General features: G+C 36.4%; 1 protein-coding gene across 6 annotated transcripts in view; it reads right to left on the reverse strand.

Moving 5' to 3' along the window:
• The window catches only part of sdk1a (sidekick cell adhesion molecule 1a), a 534,220-nt gene that overhangs the window by 161,405 nt on the left and 358,434 nt on the right, over positions 1 to 14,381 (reverse strand). For all 6 annotated transcript variants that reach the window (XR_015481051.1, XR_015481050.1, XM_087244896.1 and 3 more), the window contains 3 exons: positions 9,697 to 9,864; positions 7,574 to 7,676; positions 4,706 to 4,879 (listed from right to left, as the gene is read on the reverse strand). Coding sequence is in view for 4 of the 6 variants with exons in the window: in XM_087244896.1 (XP_087101022.1) it covers positions 4,706 to 4,879; positions 7,574 to 7,676; positions 9,697 to 9,864 (445 nt within the window). In the remaining 2 variants the exon portion in view is untranslated. The remainder of the gene's footprint in view (positions 1 to 4,705; positions 4,880 to 7,573; positions 7,677 to 9,696; positions 9,865 to 14,381) is intronic.

The raw sequence follows: 14,381 nt of genomic DNA on the forward strand, positions 1-14,381 counted from the left end.
GATAAGTCTCGAAAATTGTTGTGCGAGAGCGCTTAAACATTGTTTGTTGTTATTAACTTGCAAATGTGTGGTTTTTAGTGTATTCCTATGCAGTTGGGTCAAAGCACCCATCAAGAAGTCTCTGCTCACTACCACTTTTTATCAGGATGAATGGTTAACATAGTGGCACTGTGTAATCTGAGAAAGATCTGAGATAACATGCTTTCTGATAAACATGAGCACAACATGGTTTCTACAGGTTTCATGTCAAATTTAACATTTTTAAAGACCTTTTCAAGACTATTATGAATGAAATTTCAGACTTACACAAGGCTAAACGCTAAGAGTTTTTTTTCTAATTGCCCAGTTAAAACATTAAAAATACATATTATTGAAAGGAAGATAATCAAGCCATATTGGTAGATAGAGCTGATAAATAAAATTTTGCTAAAACTTTAATTGAGATGGAATGTTTGATTGAATAGGTGTTGGCCCGATTAAGCTTTAAATGGACATAGGAAAATTAAGACCTACAACACAATATTTTAGTGAATTTAAAACTTTTTGTTTTTGAAATTTAAGAGATTTTAAGACCGCACGGATACCCTGAACCAGCTTAAATTTTGTAGCACTGTATTGAGAAATTATACCATACCTGTACATTACTGAACTGTATACTGCTAAAACTTCATCTGGAACCCAAAACTTTCCCAAAACTGTATATATACACAGTATACTAAGAATGTTCACTTTTATTATTATGAATGGGAGTAAGCGAGATAAGCGGTATGACAAAATAAATGTGGAGTGAGTTTAGTATCTCTTTCATGTACGACTTCCTCTGAATACGTGTGTCTGTGTGTATTTTTGAGACTCTCCTGGCAGAAGCAGGCAACTCGTACCTTTCAGCCAATCAGATGAAAACTGTACTCGATGTGACCCACTCGGCACACCTTTCGCGTAGTCTGGGAAAGAAGAAAGAAATGCGCAGGCTTCAAGCCTGAACTATTAAACTCCCTGTCTTTCACTGACTAAAAACGTAATTTCCGTTATATCTAATGAACGTAAACAAGCTGTTGTTGTGCTTTAGTAATATATAGGATATAAGACTATCCATTCCCAGACTGCGCAAGAGTGTGCAGAGTGGGTCACATCGAGTACAGCACTCATCTGATTGGCTGAAAGGTTTATGAATATGTGCACGTAAATTGTTTTTGTGAAATAAATTAATAATTTATACACGCAAATTTGGTATTATGCACATGAATTTGGCTACACATGTGTACATCTTGTCTTTTGTGTAAATTTCTGTTGAGTCTTTTCTTTTTCAATAAAATAAATCCTAATAAATAGTGATAAAAACTAACACTTTAAAATAATGGTCTATTAATGTTAATTATTGAATTTATTAACATGGACGAAAAATTTGTACTGCATGTGTTATAGCTTTGTTAACATTAAGTAGCGTTATTTAAGCTAAATAACATTAGTTCATGTTAACTCACGATGCATTAACCAATGTTAACAAGCACAACTTTGGATTTTAATACTGCATAAGTTAAAGTTGAACTATGATTAATAAACACTTTTATTAGAAGATTATTCATACTTAATGTTAATAAATACACTAACATTAACTAATGAACCATTATTCTAAAGTGTTACCATAAAAACAGACAATTACTAATTGTGTAAAGTCACTGCAGCTGCTGTTAGAAGCCCTGGTTCCCATAGAAACAGTCAGAGATGAGCTACACATGTGCATTGGCTTTATTAATGTGAAATATACAATTTTAAATTCGATCCGAGCATAAGGAACAACATTTACGGGAAATGTCAGATGTTGTTGCTGATTTGAGTCATGTCATTTAAATGTGATTTTGGCAAGCAGATTTCTACATGAGATTTCAGTATTTCCCTATTTATGTAGATAAGATCTTGCTTGATTGAAATAGCTTTATGGGAGTGTTGCAAATAAGGCAGCGGAGGGAAATGACTTTGCTTGTGTTCAAAACTGTTTGGCCTGCTGGTAAAAAACCCTTTAAAGTAGCTACACGTAAGACTGTTCAAGGATGTATATGTATATATGTATGTGCACATACATTTTTAATTACCAATTAGTGAACGGCTTGTAACAAACTTAAACATAAAAGCAAGACCTTCTTCAGTTTTCCAGGTTGTCTATTTTTATGCAGAGGACATGGGGCATTTTTGTAAGCAAAATCAAAAAGATGTGATGTTTTGTGCTTTAATGAAAGCCTTGCTTCTTTTCTATGACATGAAAATGAAAGCTTAAAGGGATAGTTCACCCAAAAAAAGAAATTTATCTCACCATTAACTGGTTTTAAAGTTCTTGTGAATTTAAAAGAAAGTTTTTTAGGTGCTAGTATCAGTATGTTAGTCTTAAGGATATCTATAAGCTAGTGTGCTTCAAAACAGTGACAACATTTAAAGATCGAAACATCCAAAGCTTCCGGTTTTTCACTTCCACCTAAATGGGTCAACAACTTTAATGATCATCACCTCATATTTGCTTACAGTTCCTCATTAAATCTTCTGACCTATAATATGCTCAATATATACTACCCGACAAAAATCTTTTCGTCAATCCCAGTTGTAAGAGCAACAAATAACTTGACGTCTAGTTGATGATTTGGAAAAGTGGCAGAAGATAGATTTTTCAGATGAATCATCAGTTTAACTGCATCCCTCACATCACAAATACTGCAGAAGACCTATTGGAACCCACATGGGCCCAAGATTCTCATAGAAATCAGTCAAGTTTGGTGAAGGAAAAATCATGGTTTGGGGTTACATTTAGTATGGAGGCATGCAAGAGATCTGCCGAATGGATGGCAACATCAACAGCCAGAAGTATCAAGACATCTGTGCTTCCCATCACATTACAATCCACATAAGAGGGCAAACTCTTCAGCAGGACAGCGCTCCTTCTCATTCTTCAGCCTCCACATCAAAGTTCCTGGAAGCAAAGAGGCGCTCCAGGATTGGGCAGCCAAGTCACCAGACATAAACATTATTGGGCATTTCTGGGATAAGATAAAGGAGGAGGCATTGAAGATGAATCCAAAGACTCCTGATGAACTCTGGGAGTCCTGCAAGAAGGCATTCTTTGCCTTTCCAGATTACTTCATTAATAGGTTATTAGAGTCATTGCAGAGATGTATGGATGCAGTCCTCCAAGCTCATGGGAGTCATACACAATATTAATGCTTTTACTGCACAATGACTTTATATTCTATACTGGACTTTATTTCCTTTAAGTGACAAGACTTGGTCAAAGCAAAGTCAGACCTTACTTTACTAATCAAATCAAGGCATGTTCATTTTTATTTTGGTAAAATAAGCGTAATCTAAAGGCCTTTGCCTTTCATATAAGCCACTTCTGATACCAAATGATCAACTAGAAGTCAAGTTATTATTTGACGTTCCTAAAAGTTGGATAGGTGACAAGACTTTTGGCAGGTAGTGTAGTATCTGACATGCCCCATCCTCTTCAAGACGGTTCTCTTTTTCTTTTTACTCAATGTGCTTGAGCTTAACTACTATCACTGGCAAAGCCAAAAGCATCTGGATGCAGCCTTTATAATGCAAGCTAAGATTGCATCGCTCAGCTGTGCAATGTCAGACACAATGCACTCAAATGGAGCGAGTGACGTCACTGCGAGGGGGGTTAGGGTTAGGGGTGGGGTTAGGTGAGTCCATTAAAAAGCATTGGATGCAGCTCAGATTGCACTGCACCATGTCTGCATCCAAACCCCTCTCGGCAAAGCACTGATTAAAGCACTATTGGCTGTTTTTTGAAAGGGAAGGTGCTACTCTAAGTCCCTCTCTTTCGTCATGTTTCAATTGAGATTACATAAAAAATGCACATTTCAAAGCATTTCACGAGAACTTTAACCCTTTATGAGTTTCCTTTTTTTCTGTTGAATACAACTGAATACATTATGAAGAATGCTGGCTGATGGAACTCATTGACTTCCATAATATACATAAGGTCAGTGGATGCTACCTACTGTAGCAGCATTCTTCAAAATAATTCATTTTGTGTTCAACAGGAGAAAGAAATAGGTTTTGAACAAGTGAAGGGAGAATAAATGATCACAGAGATTTTATTTTAGGCTGAACTATCCCTATAATCAATGTTCAGGACGATATTAAAATAGTCATGCCATCAGAAATTTAGACAAAAACTCCAGAAGATAATGCTAAATCCATAGAAACTAGGATTTCCAAATAAATACGATCTTTCTTCCCATCACTGCAGTAATAGCAGTGTTGTAGACTGTATAATTAGCACAATTGCTGAAACATTATAGCTAAAGTTATCATTATAGCTGTCATCCTACATCTCAATGATCTTTCTGTCTGTGTTATTTCTTTTCCCCGTCAGCCGATAGTCATAAACCTGACAGTTTAGAAAAGAAGAATAATACCTCACCTCAACAAGCCCCATGATTTGAGGCATCATTTATAACTACAACAGAACCGGTGTGGAACGAGTAGCAAGACAAAGTTGAACGCTTAGGGTTAAAGGTTTTCGAGAGCCAGCATATATTCTGCTCTTGGCTTACTGTACGTCCTCACACTTCAAAAGCTGGCGGGTGAAAAATGAAGCGCTACATGCATCTGGAAGGTGACACGCATCTATCAGCGTGCCGCATTAGTCAGCCTAATGCTCGCTATGAAGGCAAGCCAAGTCACTTACATGACCTCCAGACGAGCCTCCTTGGATTCGTTGCCGGCCTCAGAGATGACATCACAGGTATAGTTGCCGATGTCCCCGGACCAGGTTTGACTGATGTGCAGGGAGCCCTCCTGCAGGCTGATACGCCCCCCTCTGGAGTGGCTCACTAACTCCTCATCCTTTTTCCACACGTACCTGCCAAGCGAAGGAGACGGTGAGCGGAAGAGAACTCTATCACAGTCAAACTGACACAGGGGGAGTGCAGAACACAGCGCTGCCTCATTACGCCCATATCCAGCATATTAGCTCGGAATTAACTGTACAGCACTGCGGATCGAGCTTTGAATCAACTTCAAGGCCCATGAGCTGACATGTTGGATTAACATTACAATCAAAGTGCGTGTGGAGCTGTGAGCTCTGATGTGGATTTTGTCATTGAATGAAACTAATACAAAAAATAAAAAGCAATTGCAACTTCGGACTATTTATCGTTATCCTAAATTTATTTTATTTATCTTGAATCCACATTTTATCAGACAAGTTTATTTTTCACAATAATTTTTTTTACTATTTTTGATAACTAGTTTTCATTAATTTAGTCATTACACTCAAAATGTTTCACAATTCTGCATTTTTCCACATAAAATATACAAATTTGGAGTTTGTTTCACATTTCTGACTTTTTCCAGTTTAAGTCAGATTTTACATCTCACCATTTTGTAATCTTTCATTTGAATTTTGAGTTTATGTACCAAAGTTCTGCCTTTTTTCCTCAGAATTCTGAGTTCAAGGCTTTTAATTTAACTTTTGTTGTGTTTTAAAGAAATACATTTGCTAACACCGCTGTACAAATTCTGCCCTTTTTACTCATATACATTTCAGCTTTTCTGTCATGAACAAATATTTATGGCAATGTTGATGTATTTGATCTTGGCGGTATAGACCTGCTATGCTGCTGCTTTGAATATTATGGCAGAGCAAGTATCAAGACCTGCCACCAGGGGCGCTGCTGGCTGCCATGTGCCCTATGACATGTTTCTTTTGTCGCAGAAGAAGGTACAGGAGGGAAAAAAATAATAAAAAATAGGAGGGGGTGTAGTGAACAGTGGCCGGGGCTGGGCTTTGGGTCGTTTGTGCCCCTAATACTATCCCTGATCGCTGGAGCCCAAACAGCGTGGGCCCTTATAGAATCTGCCAGCATATATACAGACATGACATCTGAGAATATAACACGCTGCTGCTGCAAAGATAGTATATATATGTAAACCCTTTAAATTTACAAAGTTAAATTTACATAGAGTTTACATAATATATAGTTTTACTTTTTCCTCAAAATTTTGAGTTTCATATCTCACAGTTCTACCATTTTGAGTACATGTAGACTTTCAAGGTTTTTTTTTAATTTGTTAACATCTCTGTAAAAATTTTGCCTTTTTTACTCTAAATTCTGAACATTTCAGTTCTTTCTTTAGGATTTTCAGTTTTTTTATCATACAATTCTGCCATTTTTCCTCTGAATTCTGAGCTGTGCACATTTTTTTGGATTAACTTGAAGGCTTGTGAGACGATGCTTTCAATTAAGAATACAATCAAGGTTTAAAGTTTTTTTTGTTATGGAATAAAAATAAATAAAAAAGTTAATTACGACTAACCTCACAAATCTGAATTCCTTTCTCATAATCCTAAATTGCAATTTTATCATTTTTAATCTTCATCCTGCAATTCTGATTAAATTTGAATGCATATTTATTTCCCTTAACCATTTTTTCACAACCATTTCACATTTTTCACAATTCATTTACATTAATTTACTCATTCGCGACTAAACTGAAAATAGTTTCACAAAGTCTCACAGTTCTGCCTTTTTTTATCTCTGAATTGAGTTTGTTTCACCATTCAGATTAATTTAATCTGAAATCTTATTTAATTTCTGTATTTTTCTCAGATTTGATAATTATTTGTTTACATTTCAGAACTCAGATTTTTTTAAATTCTGCCTTTAAACTCTAACATTTTTTTTTTACTTCAAATTCTGAGTTTATATAGAATATAGTTCTGCTTTTTCCTCAAAATTTTGAGTTTCATCTCACAATTCTGCCACTTTGAGGTAATGTACTAAAATTTCAGTTTTTTTTAAATTTGCTAACATTTCTGTACAAATTCTGCCTTTTTTACTCTAAATTCTGAACATTTCAGCTTTTTCTTCTGGATTTGGAGTTTTTTTTTCATCTAACAAGTCTGCAATTTATCCTCTGAATTTTGAGCTGTGCAAATTTTTCTTTGCATCAACCTAAAGGCCTGTGAGATGAAACATTAAATTAACAATACAGTCAAAGTTGTAAGTTGTTTTCGTGATGGAATAAAAATAAATAAAAATAGAAAAAGGATTTTCAAGAATAATAATATATTCATTCTCAATATACTCATATACTCAATAATAATTTACTCATTCGTGACTAAATTGAAAATAGTTTCACAAAGTCTCACAGTTCTGCCTTTTTTATCTCTGAATTTTGAGTTTATGTTTCACCATTCAGATCATTTTTTCTGTGAATATGCCTTATATTTCAGCTTTTTTTCTCAGAATTATTATTATTTTTTGTGTATAAAAACTGGAATTCAGATTTCATAAAATTCTGCCTTTATACTCTAAATTCTGAGTTAAATTATTTACAAACTATATATTTCAGCTTTTTCTATTAATTTTGAGTTTCATATATCACAAACCAGAACTTTGAGTTTTGCAAGTTTCCTCAGAATTTAAAGTAGGACTTTAAATCAAAATCCGAGGCCTGTGGGCTAACATGCTGAATAAACATTTCAATTTTAGCACATGTGGATCTCTTGGCTCTGATGTGGAAACGGGACTCCTTGTTTGTCGTCACGTACCTCACCCCTACACGCGGATCGTGAGTTGCGCCGCACTCCAAAATGGCCGTGGTCCCTTTGATGACACGTCTGTCCGTGGGTGGGCTGGATATGGATGTGCGACCTTGGAGAAAACACAACAGCGTTAATTCTGCACGAGTTCAACATTTCCAAGAAGCAAGCCGCTACGCTTCAGTGTCTCGCAGCCTCTTCACACGTCAACAGCCGAATGCATTTCCCTCCCGCTGAGACAATGCCAGGACTTTACATGCGCTGATCAGCGTGTAATAACAAGTCTGGATGCTGCAGATATCACCTCGCGAGGCTGCGCTGAGAAACTGCTTTTCATAGAACACTTTATCACGTTCTGCTCTGAATTATTTATCTATTTAAGCAAAGGAGGGTTTGTTGTTTTGCCTTTTGGCCAGTTCAGAATGACACATTTTTGCACTGAATTAGTGGTGGTTTCTTTACAATGATTTTTCATGATGATATGTTTGAATTGATTATTATTACTGTGTTAAATCATATTAATATTACCACTTAACAAGTACATTTGCATGAAAATGTGAGGGGTCTTGCTTGCATAAGCAAAACGTATTGCCTTATGCTAAATTGATGTTGATGGTTCTAAGTGATTTTTAATGCATTTCTCTGAAGTTGCCATGGCTTTAAATCCACAAATTCCCTTCATTAAGTGTATAAAGTATGTTTATAGTATAGTTATAGTTCACACTCAAATAATTTTTGCTATTTGTTTAAACTATTTATTTAAAATGAGCTGACCTTAATTGTTTTATGTTCAATTAACTTAAAACTAACAAGTCAACTTAATTCCTTCATGTTGTCCCAACACAGATTGCTCGTATGGAACCCAGCATTTGTTTTACAGTGTGGCTTTAGTTTGATTAAATCTAATGTGATTGCTCTGTTAGTGCAGTTCATTTCAATAAAGGTATTGCCATCCAAATCTTGGTGTGCACCAAACAACTGGACTAAGACCGTGAATAGGTGACCACATTGCATTGCACAATGCATTTAAACACAGACCCAAATATTGACTTCAACTTCCAACCCAGGCTCATTTTGAATATGTACCCCTATATTCATTTCTGGAGAGTGCCAAATATGTCCCAAGAGCTATTTTTTTGCAGTTTTGATTTTTGTTCTCGTGTAAATGTACCAGAGGCCGCTGTCGACTGACTGATAGATTGACCGGTAGACTGACCCACCCTCCTCCTTCCCTTAACCCAACCGATAGTGTTTTCAAAAGCACTGATTGACCCGCCCACCCACTTTCCTAAACCCAACAAGTCTCATTGTTGTCAAAAGCATTCCAGAAATAAAATCAGGACAGCCTGATTTTTACTACGTTTCCAGATTTGACTACATTTACCCTGCAATTTACTTGTTTGTTTTATTTTTTGGCTTTGTCTTACCTGCTTTCTGGAACCATTCTTCGCCAGACTCGAATGGCTTGACGAGCCACTGGACAAACAGGTAAAAGCGGAAAAGCTGTCCATACAGAGGTAAGCAGTCAGCTGGTAAATGCGAAAAGGAACGGCTTCATACTGCTCTGTAGAGTTCATTTTAAAGACGAAATACAGCCATACGTTCCTTTGGCCACATAATTCTTGATCTTCAGAAAAGTATATAGGGCTACGTTTTCAGAATGAGCCTACGTTGTCAACTTCTTATCTCCCAATTTCTCCTCATTTAAAGTTTAGGTCTCATAATTATGGTTTTAACATCTTAGAATTCATATTAAATTCCCTCTGCATTCTGTGTTTACATCTCACAAATATATCTTTATTCCTCTGAAATTTGAATTGTCTTGACATTCTTATTTATTTAATTCCAATAACTTTCTGCCTCAACTGTTTATGTCTCAAAACTAACCACCCATCCCCCCCCCCCCCCCCCCCCCACCAAAAAAAATAGTGATTTCATCACAATTTTAACTTTTTCTATCTGAATTCTGAGAATTTCATGACTGAGCTAAAAATGAGAAACATAAGCTAGGAACTGCAATAAAAAAGCCATAATTTCCAGATTAAACTAGATTGTCATGCCATCTTTCCTCTCTCAAGTGTAAATGCAGATTGTGTCTTGTAAATATTGTTAGCAGATGTGTTTTCTCTTACTCCAGACAGTGAGGGAGGCACTGGCATTGATCGCTCCTTCTGAGTTAGCGGCGTAGCAGGTGTAATTCCCCGTGTCCTGCAGCACCACCGGTTGAATCTGCAGACCGCCAGACTCCAGCAGGGTGAAACGTGGAATCTGCACTGAACCGCTGGCCAGGATCTGAGTATCTGTTTTGCATACACAGGCAAACAAACCCACACAGACACACACACACAGCTAAATCTAGCCTCTGCTTCCATATAAAGAATTAATGCAACATCACTATGCATGGTGTCGGAGATTGGGATGATTTTATTACAAAGCTTAAAGGTTTCCCAGAGGAAAATCCTCTGTAGCTTGTTAGGGGACGCTATTATATATGCAGCTTCATAATTGGGAATGCTATGGAAACGACTTCATGAATATAGCCAAAAAACATTTGTAGAATATAATGGAAGTTTTTTTTGTTACTCTTGCATGAAATTATCTTCTGTGCTGCCAATCGGCTGCAACAAAGACATCTTAATGGCTTTCTGTAAAGCACAAAACACACAGCCTCATACATCAATGTATGCCTCTGCCGCAGTAACAAAGCTGGCTATAATAAGTAAAATATAGCACTAGTGAACGCAGGAAAACAGCAGGGATGAGATGCACCCGTGCTAATACTGACATTACATTTACACATCGATTCTGATGATGGAGACTACATTGATGATGACAGCATGGCTGAAAAGTATGGGTGTACTATGTACAAAGATATTTTGTTTAGTAAAGCAATGCATTGATACAAATGCACTTGAAAAAGTTTCTATAAACGTTATAGAACATTTTATACAGTACAGAATATAATATATAGAACAACACTTTCACATTGTGTGTGTTATAATTTTCTTTACATTAGAGTTACTAGAGCAAATAGGCACTGTTAGCACAAACTGTAAAAAAAGTTTGAACTAAAGTTTTGGATCAGTAAGATTATTAATCTGATTATTATGTTGATGATACCTACTATTATAATGATGTTCTCACTTATTTGTTTGCTTATTTGTGGTTGAAATAAATTTAAAAAATCAGCAAGAGTGCATTAAATAGATCAAAAGAACAAATAAGTATAACACCCCCCACCAAAAAAACTAAATAAAAATTACTGATGAATCATTAAGCTGACCAGCGGGCACACAACATATTAAGATGTTAATAATACGTTAGATTTAGGTCATGACGCAAGATGACCAAAAATCAATGTTTAGCCAGTGTCTCAGGACAACATTATTTTGATGTTCAATAATGACGTCAAATGACGTTAATATTTGGTTGATATGGCGAGATTCGGCCCAACAAAACATATTTTTGAATCACTATCATTGTTGTGCAGTCACATACACACTTGTGGTTTTGACCCTCACCTACTGGACATTTAAGGTACTGTTTTATATATTCGGGTTACTTTCAGTTTCTCTCAGTGTGTGGTCGAGAGTAACGCACATGCAGATTATTTTTGGGGCTGATTTAAATGTTAAAATATATGTCCTAAGGGTTTCATTTTTACTAAAGCTATGTTTTTGAAAATATTCAGGGGTTGTTTGATTATAATTGGTTGTATACCACCAGTATTTTGTTGTGCAAACACATGTTCATGGCATACACGTTATGCTAGTGGTGTAAATATAAATTTTTTTGCTAATATTCAGTTCAAAAGGTTTCATTAATAGATTTTCTCATAGATGGTATCATTAATTTAGATTTGTTGGCAAAAAAAGAATGATATTGTGAAGAACAATTGCCAGTAAAGTCGCTAAAGTTACCCAAATTGCACTCTGCTGTCTTAGGCTATCTGTTAAACTTTTGGTTAAGCAACACTTGTTTGGGACAGAATAATAATTATTATTATGCCTATTATTACATTGTAGTATTTTCATAGCAATTTAAACTACCCCTTCAATATGTAAAACAAGAAACAAAGAGAAGGAGGTTTGATACTCTGGGGAAGAATGTCTGAGTGCATCAATTACATCAGGTTTCCACAAAATGTTAAAACAGCCCTCCTATGAATTGTCAGTCACTGATATGGCCCCCGCCAATTTGGGTTTGGGGACTCTGTCTTAAATGAACCTTATATTGATGTCAAATATTGACATTTATTTGTTAGGTATGACAAACAAAATCCAACGTCTGATAGATGTCATAGTGGTAATGTCTACAAAACATCAAGCTGTAACATCATTAAACTTGATATTTGGTTGATTTTAGGTTGTGTTGGAAAGTGACCAAAATCCAATGTCAAACCAACAACTTAAACCAACCTCATATTGCGTTCTGTGCCTGCTGGGTGCTTTCAACAATACTATGGCTGGTATGCATAAAATAGCTTTGTTAACAAAACCCCATTTTGTGTCAGGTATTGTATAGCTTCCATTAGCATCAAACTACAAAAGACAATCTAAGATTAATCCTATGACTTTACTCAAAATGTACTGTTTGTGCCTACCCCAAATTGCTAAAATAAGCTAATCACTAAACCTTTTTAAAATTAAAAAACCCCAAATCACATTAAAATCTAATAAAAGCATAGACTGCTGAAATGATGTTTTGTTAGCTTCATGTTTTGAAACATCAAATGATCTCATGTGTCAAAACAGCGACAACAGAGGTGAAAACACACTAACACAGTGTTGGAAGCTGTTAAAGCCCATCAGATCCCATAAATCAGTGGCAAGTAAATAGAAATAGTGTTTTGGTATGATGGAATATTAAGTAAATGTGTAAATATACCCAACTACTAGGCCTAATGCTGGCAGAGGTGATCCTAGTATCTCTGGGGCCCTAAGCAAAGTTGACAGTAATGTTCTAGTCGATAAGTACTGAATGCTGGTTATAAAACACGAACTGGACAAGTATTCAATCAGATGGAACATTAACATTTAAGAAACTGTGATGAACAGGTATCTGTACTCTTGTACTTCTAGTTTCCATCACACTGTGTAAATGTGCATTTTAAAGTATCTCATGAGAAAAAAAGTGATGGAAAAACTAATTTGGAAAATTCTTACAGTACTTGAGGTGGTTTAGGTTAATGTGAATAATGGGACAAGCAAAAACATTTACCAACTGAACTCTAATGTAGATAACATTACACCCATGTGACTAATCAGCTGTCTCTCTCTATTATGCTAACATTGTTTACTGTTGGTTACTAGGTTACCAATACTACAGTTAGCTGCTCTAACAACACACTTAGGCTGCTTCCGAAACCACATACTTCCATTATAGTATGCTAAAATCAGTATGCGAGCTGAGTAGTATGTCTGAATTCATAGAATTCGAAAATCCGTATGTGAGAAGTACCTGGATGACTTAATACTTCCGGCGAGATTCCGAAGTGCCCATCCCATGCACACTGCACTATCCCATGATGCCCGCGAGAGAATTCATGAATGGGAGTGAAGCGACGCAACGGACGCAGGTAGGTCACATGAGGCGGATGTAGTACATTCAAATTCCATTCACACTTCTCACATTCATACGGTACAGAAGGTACTTTTCTAATGGCTGAGTAGTACATTCACATTCAAATGCAGTCCCTACTGAGTACTAGGCGGTTTAGGATGCAGCCCTAGTTATCATTTGATTTTTTTTTCTTTTATGCAAACTTCACTTGAAGTTAGGATAGAAACATCTACTGTGTCAGACTCATTGATCATGTTTCGAGCCTACCCAGGGTTTCTACAGGTTTCATCAAGTCAAATTTAAGACTTTTAAAGACGTATTTAGGACCTTTTTAAGACCTTAATGAATGGAATTTCAGACTTACACAAGGCTAAACACAAAAGATTTTTTTTTATGGTCAAGATAAAACCTTATAAAAGCATTAAAAACAAATGTTATTGTAAGGAAGATAATTAAACCAAATTAACATGCAAATAGACTTAATAAAATAAACATTTCTTAACACTTTTATTGAAATATATTGGTAGTAAGATGGATGTTGGCCCGATTGTAAATAGCTTTACATGGACATAGAAAAATTCAGACCCGTTTAAAATGATTTAAAGGGCACATAGTTTACCCATTTTTTATGATTTAATATTAATATTATGGTTCTTTTGAGTGTTGCAGTTTAGGTTCAGTTCAACACACAGTTCAGATGTTTTTATTATAATGTGTTAAAAAGTGTCATGTTGGGGGCGTTTACAAAGTTTGCTGTTTTAGGGGCGTGTTGCTTCAAATGAAAATTAGTTTCGGCTTACCGTCCAACGCCAAGGGGGCGGAGCCAAAAGCTCCCACGCTCTGTGTGTGCAACAGACAGGCTGACAGAAAGAGAGAGTGAAGCTAAGCTAAGCTAAGCTAGGATCAGCATTCAGCTGTACATGTACGACTCGGACACAGACCAAGCAGAGAGTACAAAATCAATTGTGTCTTTGTATAGTTTGTATAGTCTCGGTGTACAAGTGCCGAGCTTGTACACCGAGACTGATAATCACACACACTGAATAAACTTTGACTGAGGCACCGAATGCGCCGCGTCACGGCACACCAGACACTCTCAGTGGTGCGACAGAAACATGAACTGTCCCGAATCGTCGCGCCACGCATTCCAGACCTCCAAACACAGGCCTCCACCAGGGCAAACACAACGGCGCCACGGCCGCCGAGCCACCAACCCGAAGCTCCGTCACGTGCACCTCGACAGAAACCCACGCCC

The sequence above is a fragment of the Danio rerio genome, chromosome 3, assembly GCF_052040795.2.
Source record: "Danio rerio strain M-AB ecotype USA chromosome 3, GRCz13ab, whole genome shotgun sequence".
In the NCBI taxonomy this organism is placed as follows: Eukaryota; Metazoa; Chordata; class Actinopteri; order Cypriniformes; family Danionidae; genus Danio; species Danio rerio.